Source organism: Plasmodium cynomolgi, chromosome 14, assembly GCF_000321355.1.
Source record: "Plasmodium cynomolgi strain B DNA, chromosome 14, whole genome shotgun sequence".
NCBI classification, from domain to species: Eukaryota; Apicomplexa; class Aconoidasida; order Haemosporida; family Plasmodiidae; genus Plasmodium; species Plasmodium cynomolgi.
In genome coordinates this window covers 772,282-788,666 of record NC_020407.1, presented here as the reverse complement: position 1 = coordinate 788,666, position 16,385 = coordinate 772,282, and the positions used below count along the sequence as shown (strand labels likewise).

At 41.3% G+C, this 16,385-nt stretch overlaps 7 protein-coding genes across 7 annotated transcripts; 4 read left to right on the top strand and 3 right to left on the bottom strand.

The window, feature by feature from the left end:
• Positions 1-655: 655 nt before the first annotated feature.
• On the top strand, positions 656-1,231 carry PCYB_142730 (hypothetical protein; the record flags this gene model as incomplete). The annotated part of the gene is made up of 1 exon (XM_004224744.1): positions 656-1,231. Exon 1 carries the CDS (start codon positions 659-661, stop codon positions 1,229-1,231), a length of 573 nt encoding a protein of 190 aa, XP_004224792.1. The 5' UTR covers positions 656-658.
• Positions 1,232-2,871: 1,640 nt separating this feature from the next.
• PCYB_142720 (hypothetical protein) lies at positions 2,872-5,078 on the top strand (the record flags this gene model as incomplete). The annotated part of the gene is made up of 1 exon (XM_004224743.1): positions 2,872-5,078. A coding segment is annotated over one exon (2,207 nt), but the record flags the coding sequence as incomplete, so codon positions are not given.
• Positions 5,079-6,619: 1,541 nt separating this feature from the next.
• Positions 6,620-7,054, bottom strand: PCYB_142710 (40S ribosomal protein S15; the record flags this gene model as incomplete). The annotated part of the gene is made up of 1 exon (XM_004224742.1): positions 6,620-7,054. A coding segment is annotated over one exon (435 nt), but the record flags the coding sequence as incomplete, so codon positions are not given.
• A 2,286-nt stretch (positions 7,055-9,340) lies between these two features.
• On the top strand, positions 9,341-9,823 carry PCYB_142700 (hypothetical protein; the record flags this gene model as incomplete). Its single annotated transcript, XM_004224741.1, has 1 exon — positions 9,341-9,823. One exon carries the CDS (start codon positions 9,341-9,343, stop codon positions 9,821-9,823), a length of 483 nt encoding a protein of 160 aa, XP_004224789.1.
• Positions 9,824-10,524: 701 nt separating this feature from the next.
• Positions 10,525-13,284, bottom strand: PCYB_142690 (hypothetical protein; the record flags this gene model as incomplete). The annotated part of the gene is made up of 7 exons (XM_004224740.1): positions 10,525-10,608; positions 10,727-10,788; positions 10,957-11,077; positions 11,228-11,303; positions 11,414-11,455; positions 11,585-11,716; positions 11,933-13,284. The coding sequence occupies 7 exons, from the start codon at positions 13,282-13,284 to the stop codon at positions 10,525-10,527; spliced, it is 1,869 nt and encodes a 622-aa protein (XP_004224788.1).
• An 888-nt stretch (positions 13,285-14,172) lies between these two features.
• PCYB_142680 (hypothetical protein) lies at positions 14,173-14,442 on the top strand (the record flags this gene model as incomplete). The annotated part of the gene is made up of 1 exon (XM_004224739.1): positions 14,173-14,442. One exon carries the CDS (start codon positions 14,173-14,175, stop codon positions 14,440-14,442), a length of 270 nt encoding a protein of 89 aa, XP_004224787.1.
• Positions 14,443-15,471: 1,029 nt separating this feature from the next.
• Positions 15,472-16,078, bottom strand: PCYB_142670 (hypothetical protein; the record flags this gene model as incomplete). Its single annotated transcript, XM_004224738.1, has 2 exons — positions 15,472-15,917; positions 15,952-16,078. The coding sequence occupies 2 exons, from the start codon at positions 16,076-16,078 to the stop codon at positions 15,472-15,474; spliced, it is 573 nt and encodes a 190-aa protein (XP_004224786.1).
• Positions 16,079-16,385: the final 307 nt, after the last annotated feature.

Below are 16,385 nucleotides of genomic sequence, written 5' to 3'. Positions count from 1 at the left end.
TTTTGTGTAAGAGTTTTATTTTTTTTTTTGTTCGTAAATCGATGTTTTTTTTTTTTTTTTTTTCCCATTTGTACTTACCAAAGAGGCGCGTTTTTATTAGGCTAAAGACAAAGCGTGGACAAAAAATTAGCCCCAGTAGCATCCCCCATTTAGCGAATTAACAGATTAGCAGATTAGCAGATGAGCAGATGAGCAGATTAGCAGATTAGCAGATTAACAAATTAACCATTTGGTAGATCAACCTTTGCTCGTTCGTTTATTTCCGCTTTTACATTTCTGCGTCTATGCGTGATCGCTGCGGGGGTTGCCAAGTCTGTCCTGTTGCCATTCTCGTTGCATGAATGCATCCGCGTTATGCATGTTGGACGCAAGTGCGTGTATAGCATGTTGATTTGCATCATATGCCTATACGTGAGCGCATTTTTAAGTGGTTTTGCTTCTTCGCGTGTGCCCCACCTCGGCAACATTGATCGTCAGAGCGTGGAGCCCGTTCCGTGCGTACAGTTTGTGCTTTGTTGCAATTGTACGCCCGGCGCGTAGCGGCTTAGGCGTAGCGGCTTAGTCGTAGCGGCTTAGGCGTAGCAGCTTAGTCATAGCAGCTTCGTCGTAGCAGCTTAGTCGCGCCCCATCTGCGGATTCACATTCCCCACTTCAGAAGATGAGCTCTTCAAAATGTGTATCCACCAGAGTGGCGGCATTCGTTCTGTACCTAATACCCCTGATATATTCCTTCTTGGTCGTCGTATTTGGGTTCATAGAGTATGAGCAGAAAAAGACATATAATTTATTAATGCTGTGTGTGCTCTACGGAGTTGTAATCATCTTAATTTGTTCAGTTGGCTGCTATGGAATTATAGCTGAAAATGTCACCTCCATCAGATCGACAATTATTTTGTTAATAGTGAACAATATTATTATGACCATGTTAATAACTTTCTTGCTGATAGATATTTTAAATTTCCCTCACGTGGTGACAGTTCATAGAGCTTCCAAATTCTTGCAGTTTGTTGTACAAGATAAAAAAATAGGATTAGCTTTCTGTTCTCTTGTCTATGCATTGATTTTTTTTTCCTTCTGTTTTATGTGGACTATTGGAGATTACTTAGCTCAACTCGATGCTAAGTTATGTTTGGATGACTTGAGGTATTCTCATGACCGCATGCAACAGAAGAAGAAGAAACATCCCACAAAGCTCCTCGGGGACGAAAGCGAGTTTTTGATCAAGGTGTAACTTGCGCAGTGAACAGGGGAACAGAAGGTACGGACTGGCACAGAGGGAAGAAGCAAGCCGCACGTTAGTGTTCAGTTGTACATGTTTTGAGAAGGCCACTTGGGAAGGACCACCTAGGAAGGACCACTTAGGAAGGACCACTTGGGAAGGACCACTTTGGGAGAGTTCCATATTGACCGAAGAACAGAAAAGGGTGTTTGTACCTCTGCTTTTACTACACTCTGCGTGTGCCTATAGAGTGGAGGCACTCCTACACGTTTGCTTCCTGTGCGAAACTTAGCTCTTCCGTTTTTCTTAAAATGGGGATTAAAGAATTCGCTAACTTTTATCAGGGTTTTTTGGGGGTTGTGCCGTTTGCGAGGGACCGTTTGCGAGGGGCCGTTTGCGAGGGGCCGTTTGCGAGGGGCCGTTTGCGAGGGGCCGTTTGCGAGGGGCCGTTTGATTTCTCCCCATTTTTTTCCTTCATTTCCTCCGTCATATTTAAGATTTATACTTTAGAATACTTTAACCGCCCACCCGTTTGCCGCCCCATTTGGGCTATTCCCCTTAGCGCTGCCGCCCATCCCGGCTCTTTCCTTACCCCTTATTGATCCAGCCAAGCTTTTCCATCCCTTTGCGAAATTCACAAGTGTTACTTTAAATTATGTGCATAACATATACTCGTACGGGGTGGGGTCCTAGGGGGCAGCGGCACCGCGGTGGTGACGTCTGTATAGTCATATGCGCGAATTTTTTTTTTTTTTTTAAAACGCATTTTAATCACTGAAACGAGTTTAGTCTGTTTCCCCCACTTGATACATAACAGGAGGGGGTGGACCTATAACGGCCTATTGGCACAGATTTAGGCGAATACAGTGTCGCTGTTGGGGGTACAACGGAAGGGGCAGTTGGCCTTGAGGACACATTACAGGGGAAGGGAAGCCTTTTGGGAAGGGAAGCCTTTTGGGAAGGGAAACCTTTTGGGGAAGGAAAACCTTCTGGGGATGGAAAACATTTGGGAAAGGCCGACCAACTAGGAGTTTCACTCCGTTGGGGTGTTACTGAACCAACCGATTTTCATCTCGGGAAGGTAAATTTGTTACACTGCCGAGGCGTTTTCTAAGCAGAGGCCACTTTGCTCCACCAAAAGAAAAAAAAAAAAAAAAAAAAAAAGCTGCTCGCAGGGAGATACAAAAGGATGGTGAATACGTCATGGTATATATGTTAAGAATGAACAACTACGTAACGTATGTAATATTTTTATTATTTTATTTTTTCTTCTTCCCCTGCGGGTATTTTATCCATCTCCCACGCCGAGGTGGCACTTTTCACCAATGAGCCATTCATCTGCGTATGTTGGGCGAACGCGCCGGTGGAAATGCAGATCTGCTTGTGACGTTGGGAAAAAAATTCGCCGCACGCCACCGCCAATTGGGGGGATGGGGATGAAGATATAATACTTGCAGTGATCACCAATTTGAAGAATAAAAAAAAAGATAACAAAAGGAAGTATGAATTTTTATTTTTTTTTTCTCCATTTTATTAATCATTTATTCGTTTGGGAAGTTCCCTTTTTTTTGGCATCCTTTTTGAGATTTTTTTTTTTTCCCGTTATGCGTAGCTTATAATGCCTCCTTAGGGGCTGCAAACAAATCTGCAAAATGAAAAAAACTGCTACGGAGAATAACCCCAGCGCATCTGTCGCAAATGACATTTGCGCTTTGTTCACTGCTTTACAAACTGCCAAGAGCAAGAAAAATATTTTGACTAACCTGACCAAGTTATTTCTTCTGCTGTACAATGAACGGATGAAGCGGAAATTGTTGTATGGGTCAAGGGAGGAAACGCGTTGTAGTGATGACGAAGAGGACAATGCGAATTTGAGAAGGATCTTCAAGAATGATTTTATTATATTGGACACTGGGAAGAAGGATTACACAAAGTATGAGGAGTGGCTAAATGAGTGTTACGATAAATTTTTAAATATGCTCTTTGAGTTACTAAGCCATAGTGATGAAGTTCTTGTAACAAAAAGTTTGTCCCTTCTGTTTGGTAGTCTCCAATTTGAAGCCAAGATATATAATAAAATAACTAGCGAAATGGGAAAGGGAGCTAGCCAAGTGGGGACCAACCTCCATAGTGGAACTCCCAACCATGTAAGTGGCAGTCCTCAAAATGAAACGAATAACACTAGTCATTGGGGAGATGGCAGACCTAAGTTTATAAAACAAAACGAGATGCAAAACAATTCGAAGAAAGCATTTCCCATTAAACTTTTTAGAAAAATAATTTTCCATTTGTTGAAAATTGACCAAATTAGTATCAGCACGATAAAATATATTTGCAAAATATACTTATGCTTTTATTACGATTTAAACTATTATTTTTTGTCCATATTGAAAGCTTTTTGCATTTTGAGGAAGGGTCTCCGGGATGAAAAGTTCTACGGAGACGATGGTATGGGCAGCGAGGATGATTTATCAACAGAGAGAGGACGAAACGGAGGATGCACTCTGAAAAAAGAGCAAGTGGGACGAGGAGACAAAGACATGCTGAGGGATAACCCTAATACAAACCTTTTCATATTTAGCATTTTAATTAATTCTATAAAACCGGAAAAAAAAATTAAAGATGCTCATATTAGGAGGAAGGATTACTTGAAGAGAGGCAGAATTGACGAATTATTCTTCGACCTAAATGATGAGGAGTTGAGAGGGTTGGTAAAAAGAAAGAAGAGACGTACCTTCCAAAGGAAGGAGGAGAAAATGCCATACGACAAGGTCGAAATGAAGAAAACGTTTTACGACCACGACACGGATGACAGCATTGTACACTCTTCTAGCGAAGAATCCGACGGTGTATTTTCCCCTGAGGGGGACAGCAGCACGGGTGAAAGTGACATAGGACATGGTACCAATTTTTTACGGAACGCGAATCTAATGCACCATGCAAACTTCAGTGACGAAGAATTTGACATAGATCAAGTTGAAGATTATGTCATTAGTCCAAAGAGGAAGAAAAAAATCGATCTGAAATTAAAAAACAGAAAGAAAAATTTATTTATAAGTGAAAATGTAGATAAAAGGATTTACGCTAGATTGTATGCAAGTTGTTGGTTCTACTTTATAACCTCCTTTAACCACAGACATTCGATGGTTCTCCAGTTGTTGCACTCTATTCCACTGTTTGTATTTCCATACACAAATAATCCCTTCTACCTTATCGACTTTTTCAACTATTCCTTTTACTCGTCCCAGGGATTATACACATCACTCGCTGCGCTTCCAGGAATGTTTCACATCCTGACGGAGTTAAACGTTGGGAATTTGCTGCAAGGGGAGGGAGAAACGGGGAGATCCGAGGAGGGTAGTGATCGAATTAATGAACAGCTGAACGAGGGACGAAGTGAGGAGGAGGGACGAAGTGAGGCGGAGGGAGAAGGAAAAAATGAAGAGCCAAGCGAAGACGGAACTTCCCCCGAACAAAACCGCCCAGACGAAGGGGAGAACAAGTTGAACGATCATATGTATACGGATTACTACAAGAGGCTATTCGAGCTGATAACGCCAGCGAGCTTCTACTACACCGACACGAGCTTCTTAAAGATAATTCACGCATCTATAAAGAACCAAATGATCCCACTGCACTACGTTATATCCTTTTTGAAGAAGCTTCTGCGAGTAGCTTGCCTCACCCCTTACAATGTGTCGATAAACATTCTCAGCGTGGTGTACGACTCGATGAGTTATTTCCAGAACGAGTTAAAAGACGCGATGTCCCTTTCCGCTTCTGTTTTTATGAACCTAGAAATTAAGAAGGATTTATTTTGCTATGAAGATTTGGGGAGAAATTTTGAAAAAAAAAAATCGTCGAAATGTTCAGGGGGCATTGCAAAATGTTGCGCTGTGGAGATGGAGGGGATGCAAATGGCAGTGCAGATGGAAATGCAAATGGCAGTGCAGATGGAAATGCAAATGGCAGTGCAGATGGAAATGCAAATGGAAGTGCAGATGGCAATGCAGATGGAAATGCAAATGGAAGTGCAGATGGCAATGCAGATGGCAATGCAGATGACACTGCAAATGGCACTGCAGAGGGGGAGGATGAGGGTGATCATCAAATCGCTGCACCAAACGGGGTAGATAACCCTCTGTGCGCGGAACTGCGCGGAACGGAGAAGGACATCACCCCGCTGCAAGCCACCGGAGAGACGCCGCAACTCAGATCGACCAAAAAACTGTTCAGCCTGCAGGAGTGCCTGCCAAACAAGTACCAAATAAATATGAACACCCTGAACAAAAAGGAGTTGTACATGGCCAACCACATATTTTACGAAATAATTTTGCTGAACAACCATTTGTGCGAGAATTTGAAGCAATACTCGAATGTGTATCACTACAGCTTCGGCAGCGATTCGTTTGCGAAGCCGCAAACCTTTTACACGAACCCTAGTAAGTTGAATTTGCAGATGGAGAGTTCCCTTTTTGGCTTTCTGAAGAATTTTTTGAGCTTTAAAAAGAGGAAAGAGGCGGATATAGTGCCTTCTGTGGAACGGAAGGGGTTTTCGACGGTCTTCCTGTGAGCCCGCGCAGGGATCACGACCACGCTTGCGTTTAGGTTTTATTTATTTATTTATTTTATCTTATTTCATTTTATTATTATTTTTTATTTTATTTTATTTTTTTTTTGTTGCCGTTTGGCAAATTTTTCTGTAAATTTGACCATTTGTGGGCATGTGGCAAATGGGGAAAATTCCCACCGTCAAGTGGCGCCACCACTCCTCTAAAAGTGTATCTCCCCAAATGGGGGTGCCGTAGTGGACACACCCGCACATAAAAATAGTGCCCCATTTGTGTGCATTTTTTTGTACATACTTTGTAGAAGTTTTTTTTTTTTTTTTACGAATGGTAACATCGAAAATAAGTGAACTCCTATGATATCATTCCCACCTTAAATGCTGCGCTGCGCTTGAGCGGAGAAAAAGTGTACTTTTTTTTTTTTTTTTTAAATTCTGCTTACGATACAGATTTGCTTTTAAAATGCAAGTTTGGGAGCTTCTACCAATTTGATTATGAAAAAAAAGTAAAAAGGATCTAGTACATGAAAGAAAAGTAAAATTTTTCACGCACGCATGTTTGCAAGTTTGTTCTCACTTGGTTTTTCCTTCTCCGTTCGGACTCACGTTAACCGATGCAGTGCACGTGTTTGTCGCTTTTTAGTTCCAACCCCTGGGTTGTAGCGGCGTGGAATGCCTCCAGCACAGGCATATGCGCACACATACGCACGTATGTATGCACGTACGTATGTATGTATGCACTTATGTATGCGCCTATGTATACATGTACGTATGTAGGTATATACATGAACGCAGCATACATAGGTGTTCCTCTCCCCCTGCGCCATATGAGCTCACTTCAGCGGGATGAAACGGGACGAGTGCGTGGCACCAATACCGGGCTTTCCATGTCTCGTGTGCTTGTACGTAATGGAAAATTCACCCAAATAGTAGCCAATCATTTCTGGCTTTATTTCCACATTGTTGTACTGTTTACCATTATGCACAGCAACGATTGAGCCAACCATCTCGGGAATGATAGTCATGTTCCTTAAGTGTGTTGGGATAGCTCTTGGTTTTTCTCCAATTTCACATTCTTTTTTTGCTTTTCTCAGTTTTTTCAAAAGAGATTTTTCTTTCTTACTTATTCCTCTTTTGAATTTTCTTCTCTGCCTTGCTCGGAAAAGTTTAATCAGTTCATCCTGACTCAAATCCAGTAGCTTATCGAGCTCCACACCTCTGTAGTGGAACGTTCGAAATGTTCGTTTTTTGGGTTTGTTTGCGTCTTCCTGTAAAAGGAGGGGTGTGTGTGGGGGGGGAGGGGAAGAGGAGGAGGATAAGCATGGATGCACAAGTGAACCATGTGTAAGTATTAGCTAAACCTCTCAAAGTTGATATTCGCTCGAGTGAGGCAACAGGGCAGCACAAACTGGAGGGGAGGGGTTGTGTTCCCTTTCAGCCCCTTCGGTCGGTCCGAACGACAAAAAAATTTGAAGCAGAGGATGTTCGCTACTCCGCCGTATGCAAATGGTGAGTGAATAAACGAGTGGCTTTCTCTACTCATGTCGTGCAAGACCATGCATCGTATCCCACTCATACGTATGCTTTCGCCAAACGAGGCGGTTACTCAAAAATGTTTAGCCCCACTGCGGCACAGAATGGTTTTCGTGTAAATGCAATCAGCCATTCGTACATACATTTCTGTTGCAGCGAAAAAACAGAAATGCGAGTGATCAGTGGGGCATATGCATAAGTATGGAAATGCGTACCATGATTGGGAGGGGGGAGGTATAAAGCAAGGAGCTTCTTAATAAATTTGTAGGGGTGAAATGCAGGTTAAATAAAAGCGGCTCCTTCACAAGGGCTTTCTTCCTTTGTTTTTTCCTTTGCTGCTTTCTTTGTTGCTTTCTTTGTTGCTTTCTTTGTTTCTTCCTTCCTTTTGTGTTTAACCTTTTGCGTAAATTTTACTGTACTCAGAAGGGAACAGTTCAATTCGTGGTGAAAAATTGTCACGTAAATTTTTTACTTATATTGATTCTTAAAAAGTGGTCAAAAAAAATAAAATAAAATAAAACAACTCGCAAACGTTTGTCGTATTGCAATTTGTGTGATTACATTTTTTTATTTTTCGTTGCCGTAGAGGGATGCGCAATTTATGCTATGCCGCCACATATGTATGTACTTAGTATATATATTTATATGTATACCTTTTCATAGCGCCCGTCGTATTGACACAACGCATATGTATAAGTATAACACTTTTCCCCTTTCTGGCTTGGGCCATTTTTCTCGCCTCGCTTACCAACGGCGGCTTTTTCTCACCGACCAAATGGTATCCTTTTTCCGTCAGCAAGGAGTAGTGGAGCTCTCTTCCCCTGCACGGGTTGAATGCACTTTAAGCTCTTTTTCAGAGGGGGGGTTTCGAATCTGGCGCGAAGCGGTGAGAACCACCAACAACACAAAAAGGGAAAAATGAAGTATCGCTGCCCCCACCATCCACCTGGGGGGTAGTGCATATCAACCCCTAGCGGCAAAAAAAAAAAAGCGTCGTTTTATGTTTCCATCAATGAGTATAATTGATAAAATGCACTGGCATGGTAGGTAAAAAAAAAAAAAAAAAAGTATAATATACCTATGCGTATAAACAATGTACGTATATATTAGTTTTTCATATGGTAAGCCTGCCCCCACTTCATTTGTCGCAGCTGCGAGGGTGATAAAATTCTCCTCGTTATTTTATTTAACCACATATTATAGGCGTATTTTTCCCGCGACGCGCACTATTTTTTAAGCGTATATATTTATTTGCAGCACAGGGGGGATCCCCAGGAAAATATTTTTGGCCATCCAAAAGTATCTTGATTTTTGCAGCGCAAGTACACGTTTGTTATGTACATTCCGCAGAATAGAGTGAGAAAAAAAAAAATATTCCTAGAAAAAGTTAAAGCAAAAGAGGGGAGAAAAAATAGGCATTATTTCTCCCATACGGATGAATGAAAAAAAAATAATATAAAAAAAACAAAATAAGCTATCCATAAAGCTACAACTTAATTGAAAAGCATCTCATTATCTTTAAGTGGAGGCAACAGAATCTTGCAAATTTAAATTCTCACGATGCGGATTTAAGCATCTTTTATTCTTTTTCCCCCTTTATGCCTTCTTTATTTCGGCCATTTAGGCGAAGTTTACGTTAAGCATATATATTATATGCGTGTGGTGAAAAAGAACGGCCTTAATAAACCAAATTTTTATGTAGTTTGTTAAGAAGGGAAAAAAAAAAAAAAAAAAAAAAGGAACGGAACGGAACGGAATGAGTCTTCATTAGGGGTGAGAATGCCATGTGAGATGAAAAAGGCTGTCCAACTTCTCCCGAACATTGTCACAACACCAAAGGAGATTCACAAAAGTGTCGTTTTTTTTTTCCCCACCCCCCCCTCTATTTGATACATACAAAAGTATACCAAAAAGGATATACCTTTCTTTGGCATGCAAATTAACAACGAAAGATTCATCGGCGAAAGACCCCATTTTACCTTCATACGTAAAAGTCAAGTCTGCAAATATAACCCCCCAAAATGAAGACAAACATTTTGGAAAACGCAGAAAAAACGAATGACGCAGCAAAGGATATGACGCAATGCGGGGACCTTGGTGAAGAAAAAGAAACGATGGTTTCACTGAGAGGATTTAATCTGTCGTATAGAGAAAAATTGGAGAACTTAAAGACAATTAAAAATATTGACAATAATAAAAAAATTATAAAACTCGTTTTGGAGGATGTCGATTTGGATCCAAAAGTTATTATGCAACATGTGGTTAACATGTTAAAAGAAAAAACGACGTTATACACAATTGTCGAAATAAACAAGGAGAAGTACAAAGTGAAGTATAGCGAAGTGACCCCCGATGATTATATATTATTTCCAGAAAATGTTAGCAATATTGCCAATTGCAAATATGCTTACATTGGCATTTTGAAAGTTGCTAAGTACACCAAGAAATGCACATTTAACGAAAAATCGTTCCAGGCGTGGCAGAACGTCCCGATGGATTTTTGAGTGCCGCTGCGTAGACATACTTGGGTTAAGTGTACCTTTTTTCTTTTTTCTTTTTTTTTTCCTTTTTTTTTTTTTTTTTGTATTTGCCGCGCATTGTGCAGATATGCGCAGTGGCCGTGTTGCAGTTACTGTCATATGCGCAGCTCGCACGATGTATCGTCCCTTTTTTTGTTTCAACCCCCGGTTTACTATACCTTCCGGGTTGTTATTTGGTTCTCCGAACGTTATGCATATTATGCTACACAGTGTGCATTTTTTTCTTTCCCTGCGCCACCCCCCCCAAAGTGTCACTTTTTTAAAATGTGCATTCGCCATTTTGTAAAAAAAAAATAAAAAAAAAACGTGAATATGTTTTAGTAATTTGTATGTCCCACCACACACACACATGTGTGTACATTTGGTATACCGCATATACCACATCGTTTGATAAAATTAAAAAAATATATTTCATTCAAAAATAAATTGTCTGAACGATGCTGATCCGTTAAGCGCATCAGTTCGTTGCTCATTCGGCTTTTTAAAGAATTACTCACTTGTGCATGTCACGTGAGAAAAGGAAACAGCAAAGAAAAAAAAAAAGAAAAGGAAAGAAAAGGAAAGAAAAGAAAAGAAAAGAAAGGAAAAGAAACGAAAGGAAAAGAAAAGAAATGCTTTATTTTTTGAACAAGAAGGACGGGTGGTTCTCCTCCCCCGTTCGCTACCTAATCAATGACGTACGAGTCAGGTAGGTACAGCACGTAGTTGTCATCACTGAGGTTTGCTTCGTCTTCCTTATTAGCGTTATCCTGATGGGAATGAAAAAACAAAAAAAATAAAATAAAAACACATCATTACGTCGATATTGAAATAATTTTATGTCTGAAGGCCATCGATATGAAAATGCAAAAGCAACAATTTGATTACGTCGGACGGGGGGAACTTCACGTCTATTTGGAAGCCATCCTCCAGTCCCAGTTCCTCATTGTCTGTTATGGGAGGGAAAGAACGGATGTAGAGGCAGGCACAGCAACAGGTGCGACATAAGAGGCGAATGGCAGGCACTGCAACAGGTGCGATATAAGAGGCGAATGGCAGGCACTGCAACAGATGCGACATAAAAGGCGAGTGGCTTTTCACCGCTGCGCGAAAATTACCAAATGTAAGGCCCTTATCGCACAAATCTCCGTCGAAATACATTTTGATGTTTTCTATTTTGTCCTCGGGTAGCTTGAACGAGTGGCCCAGGTGGGTGGCCAAATCACCGAAGGTTTTGTTCTGCGTGGGGTAAACAAGAGGGGAGGGGCATCAGCCGCGCAGACGATGATAGGAAAATATGATGCTATATATACACTGCTCGTAGAGTACATTGATACATGTGCATGTTAGCGTGTTGGTGTGTGCGCACGTGTGGCGTCTTGTGGGTACCTTGTTAATTAGAACATTATCCAGGCTTTTGTTTTTGATTACCTTCCCATCCGTTCCGATGATCTTTACTTTTAGCCTGCGAAAAAGGGGGGTTCACGGTTGAGCGGATATGCGGTTGAGGGGCATAAGGGTGGCCACTTTGCCGTTCTGCCGTCTGCCGCCTTTCCGCTTGCAACTTTTGCTTACCTTATCTTCTCCGTTTCGCACAACTTTTGGAAGGTAAAATTGCTGCAAAGGTGACAACAGAAAAAAGGGGTGAAGGAGGCCGACTGCGCGAGGAGAGTACAGCGGGTATGAACGCATATACAAGGAGAAAAAAAAGAAAAGAAAACTGTGTGCTATCTCTCATTGTGTTACTTTTCCCGTTTTAGAAACTCCCTATTTTTGTTAAGAATGTTGTTGAAGTGGTCAGAGTGGTTGAATTTTCTTTTTTCTTCTTTTTCGGAGCTGCCGATTTTTCCCAACTGATGTATAATTTTGTCTATTGCGCTGAGAAATTGAGAAGGTACGAGAGGGTATAAAAATATTGGCTTCCCTCGGGGTTGCCATGAATTTTGATGAGAAGTCCTTCCACGAGCATTGTTCATCGGGGAAGTTACATTTTTTTTTCGTTCCCAAACTTTACATATGCAGGAGAGGGTAGCATTTATTTGCGACTCGTTTTCATGTGGCTTCTTTTTTTTTTTTTTTTTATGACACACTTACTAGTTTATCTCATCGGAATCGAAGTGCTTTCTCTTCAACACGTCTTTGTTGTGCATTTCCACGAGCTGACTTCCTTTCTTTTTCGATTCATCCTTAACGGATGGAAGTAACTTAAAATTTTTATAACTAAATAGTGTGTCATCTAATTCATACTTATTTGCATCAGGAGGGCTGTAATTCTTTTTATGTGTAAGTTTACAGATTTTTTTTAAATTATAGATTTTTTTTTTTCCATTTATGGTGTTTACAAAAACGGGGTATGTTTTCCTTTTGTCCTTTTCAGCAAACTTGAAGTAGATGTAGTTGTAGAAGGGGGATTCGTTTGCTGCATCACGTTCGAGCTGCTTGTTGTGTTTTTCTTCGTCCTTCTTTTGGTTACACTGTTGAGTATCCTTATTCTGCTTCTTCTTCTCCTTCTTCTTCTCCTTCTTATGCTCCTCCCCTGCCGCTTCCCCCACGGAGCGCTTTCTCAACCGTTTGTCCTCCTTCAACAAATTGGAGTAGTAGAACAGATCGTCGTAGTCGTCACTGTACCAGCTGAACGAGCTGGACGAGCAGTCACTGCAGGGATACAATTTGTGGTTAATAAATGCATGATCATGATATTTATGCCTTACGTACGCTTCCCTGTTGCTTCTTATCCGTTTAGCCTTTTCACTTTTTACAAAACTGTGTAGCGAAACGACGCTCGAGCTTGAGCAGGAGAGTTCGCTTAAGTCGTCCCCTGCCTGGAGGGTCCCATCCGATCGTGCACCTGTCACCCCATTCTTCCGATCACTAGCCAAATTATAATTAATAAACATTTTGCAAAATTTATCATTGTTTATAATTATCGCATTGCCTTCTGCGGTGTACCCTGCAATGGTTTTCTTCTTCATTTTCTGCAGACTGGATTTGTTTTTTTCGTATTCTTCGAAAAAGTTGTCCCTTCCTCTTGCTGTCCTTCGGTAGCGCTGCTCAGTCGGGCGATTTTCCCCAGTCAGGCGATCTTCCCCAGTCAAGCGATTTTCCCCCGCCAGGCGATTTTCCCCCGCCAGGCGATTTTCCCCAGTCAAGCGATTTTCCCCCTTTTCAGGGTGTCCCCTTTTTTCGTTTTCCACTTCGCTCAAATTTTTATAAAACGCAATTTTGTCCTCAATGCAGGATAGTATCTTGTCGTAGTTTTTGTAAACCTCCCTGGGCTCTCCCCCCGTTTGGTCCCTCCCTCCTGTTTCTCCTTTGCCCCCCTTTCCAGCATCTTTAAATTTGCCCCCCTTTTCAGCACCTTTAAATTTGCCCCTAATATATTCCTTGGACATTTCAAGCTCTGCCAAAACAAGCCCAACCAGGTCGTTCTCCGTCTCGTCTTCCATTTTGTTTTTTTTTTCAATTTCGTTGTGACACTTGCGTGTGGACAGTACACCTGTGTGGTCGCGTTCGCCTGTTCGTTTAAACGCTTACATTTATGTTTGCCCTTATGTTGCATATTTTTTTTTCTGTTTTTCTTTTTTTTTTTTTTTTTGCCGCCGCGCTAGCAAGGAATATCTAATTTCCGCGAAATTCAAAAATTCTGTTCCGCTGAGCGTCACAATTCTTTCGGAAAGCCCCTTCGCAATTTTCTTTCTGTGTCATTCTTTTGTTGATGAATTTATTTAGGTGAATTCCCAAGAGGTGATTGCAAATAGGAGGGTACTCACAATTTGGAAAAAAAAAAAAAAAAAAAGAGAAGGAAGGGCCATATGTACTTTCAAGCAAAAGGAACAACTGGGGAAGCGAACAAGAGATAAAGATCCACCAAGAGAGGCACATCTATTTTTCGAGTTTTATTCACCTGAGTAAGTTACTTCCGTATGCTCATGTGTACGGATGCCAGTACTTGTGTAAACACCTCGAGCTGTGTGAATACGACTGAATGGGCGCGCAGGAGAAGTCGCAACTTGGCATATTTGCAAAAAAGTGGGGGCTGATTTAAGGGCTTAAAAAATGCCCACGAAGTTATGCCTATGCGTGTGTGAAAATATGAACATACGAATGTACGACTGTTCGAATGTACGGCTGTTCGAATGTACGACTGTTCGAATGTACGGCTGTTCGAATGTACGACTGTTTGAATGTACGACCGTACGCATGATGCGCTTGTTATTCCGTTTTGACGCAGCACAGAAAGGGCACATTGCGGAAGGAGTATAGCGCCAAAGAGATGCCCTCTGAATACCTTGCACCGCCACCCATTTTGATCCCTTTTTTTTTTTTTCAGAAGAATGGGTTTTTTCTACAGCGGGTACCACAAGCCTAGTGGGAAGAACATAAAAGACAGGAGAGCCCAAATATTTTACGTTTTGGGACTGTTCGTACTACCCACCATCGTGACTTATGCAGGTAGCAACTACCACGTGCTGAATTTTTTCATTGACACCTTTAAGCCGATTGAAGTACCCAGGGAAGTAGACTTTGAGATCATTAGAAAAATATACCATGATAAGAAGCCCACATCCAAGAGCTCGGATTACGACGAAAATACGAACATGTAGGGGGTCCGCGGTGAGAGAAGAAGTGAAGGGGCGATCGGAACCATCAGCGGAACTGTAAATTCCAATCCCAATCGATAATCAATCGCTCACCAGTCGCGCATCAACCGCTCATCAACCGCTAATCAACCGCTAGTGGGGATAGCCCCGGCTCCAAGTAGCTAAGTGAACAACTAAAGGAGAGACAATCGAGTTGTGCCCACCGCCTTGCATACCGTTGTGTTTTTTTCGTTCATCACATGAATGTGTGTGGTAAAAAAAAAAAAGGAAAAGGCGTGATACTCCCCAGAAGTCATATCACCACGTGAATTCCTTCACAACAGAAATGGGAGAATACATGCAGCGTAAAAATGGGAGTAGTCGACATATGCGGACTAGCGTTGACACTAGCAAAACGTTACCAATGTACAGATCGTTCTGCAATGTAATTCTCCTATCCCTATTGGGGACCCACGTACTTTTTCTCCTTTTATGCGCACTGTGATTCCTGCGCGGTGAGGGGAGTTAAAAATGAATATAACTCCTCCGTCCAGCGTATGAACATGTTATGATTTGAGCCAGACAGGAGCGCATACACAGGTGTATCCATGCATACCTGCGTGTATGGCCGACTTAAAAGGAAAAAGGAAAAAAAAAAAAACGCATTGATAACATGGAATTAAAAATTGTCAAAATTAAAAAAATGACATAAAATTATTTTAGTTCCTGCATGAAGGAAGGCTGCGCAAAAAAATGAAAAAAGAAAAAATGCATGAATGCACGGATAACATATATGGGCGGATAAAAGATCGGGTAAGTGAACGGACGGTTGCATAAAAGAATTAGCAACTGATTGGGTAACTGCTTCGATAAACAGGAAGGGAGAAAAAAGGAAAAAAAAGGAAAGAAATAAAAAAACAACTTGGCACTACAGGGCATCGTTCGCGTTAAACATATTAAAAATGGAATTGCTAAACATTTGCGCTCGCAAAAAAAAAAAAAAAAAAAAAAGCATGTATATGTATTTATATATACCTTCCTTTTTCAGTGTGCCTATGTCTTGTAACATATTTTTTTTTGTGTGCATTTTCGAGCAGGTTGTATTCGCGTAGATGGAGCTCTCTCTCGTTTGTCTGCCTTCTTCCTCTCTCTGCCTTTTCCAATAGACTTTTTGGTTTTCTCCCCAGTAGCGTTATTCTCCCCCGTTTTGTTCTGTTTAATGTGCCCATTGGTGTCCTCAAGTGTGGCAGTTGTGGTATCGTTCGTTGCGATGGTGGCATTACTATTTGGCACGGCCGTTAAGAAAATGCTTTTATTTGAAGATGGCGTGTCAGGGGATTGCTTGAGTGATGGCATAAAACCACCTCCATCGAACATGTCTCCTTTACCTTCGTTTGTATTTTCACTATGTTTGGTGTCCTCTGTTGAATTTGTGGCATCATGCGCTTCAACATTTGTGTCTGTGTTAATGGAAGAGTCCTCGTCATTTTTTTTTTTCACTATCGGTTAGGTTATCACAATCGGTTTCGTTACCATTATTCATAACATTTCCGTTTGTCTTACCATCCTCGTCACTCCTCTTTTGCATACAGCATGCACATTCTGTGGCCTCCTCCGTGTTAACCACTAGGCAGGAATTACATCTCCATGTTTTTTCCATTTTCTTTTTGGAAGTGTGTCAATCGGGAAAACATGTAAAATGTAAGGCGGGGAAGTGACGTACAGTCAGGGCAGCAACGCAAGACCGGCAAAAAAACGAGTTGTAAAAAATGGGCAAAATGTGTTGCTGAAAAAATCTCTATCCAGGGTGGGGTGAAAAGGTAAATATTTTTTCCCTTTTTCGTACTTTTCTTGTTATTTAAGTTTTCCCTCCCTTTTCCTGATCTCTGTTGATTAAAAAGAGGAGTAATGTGCTTTACTGTGCAAAAGGTTTTTGCGTAGGGATAAGTAATTGCATCAAATCGTTT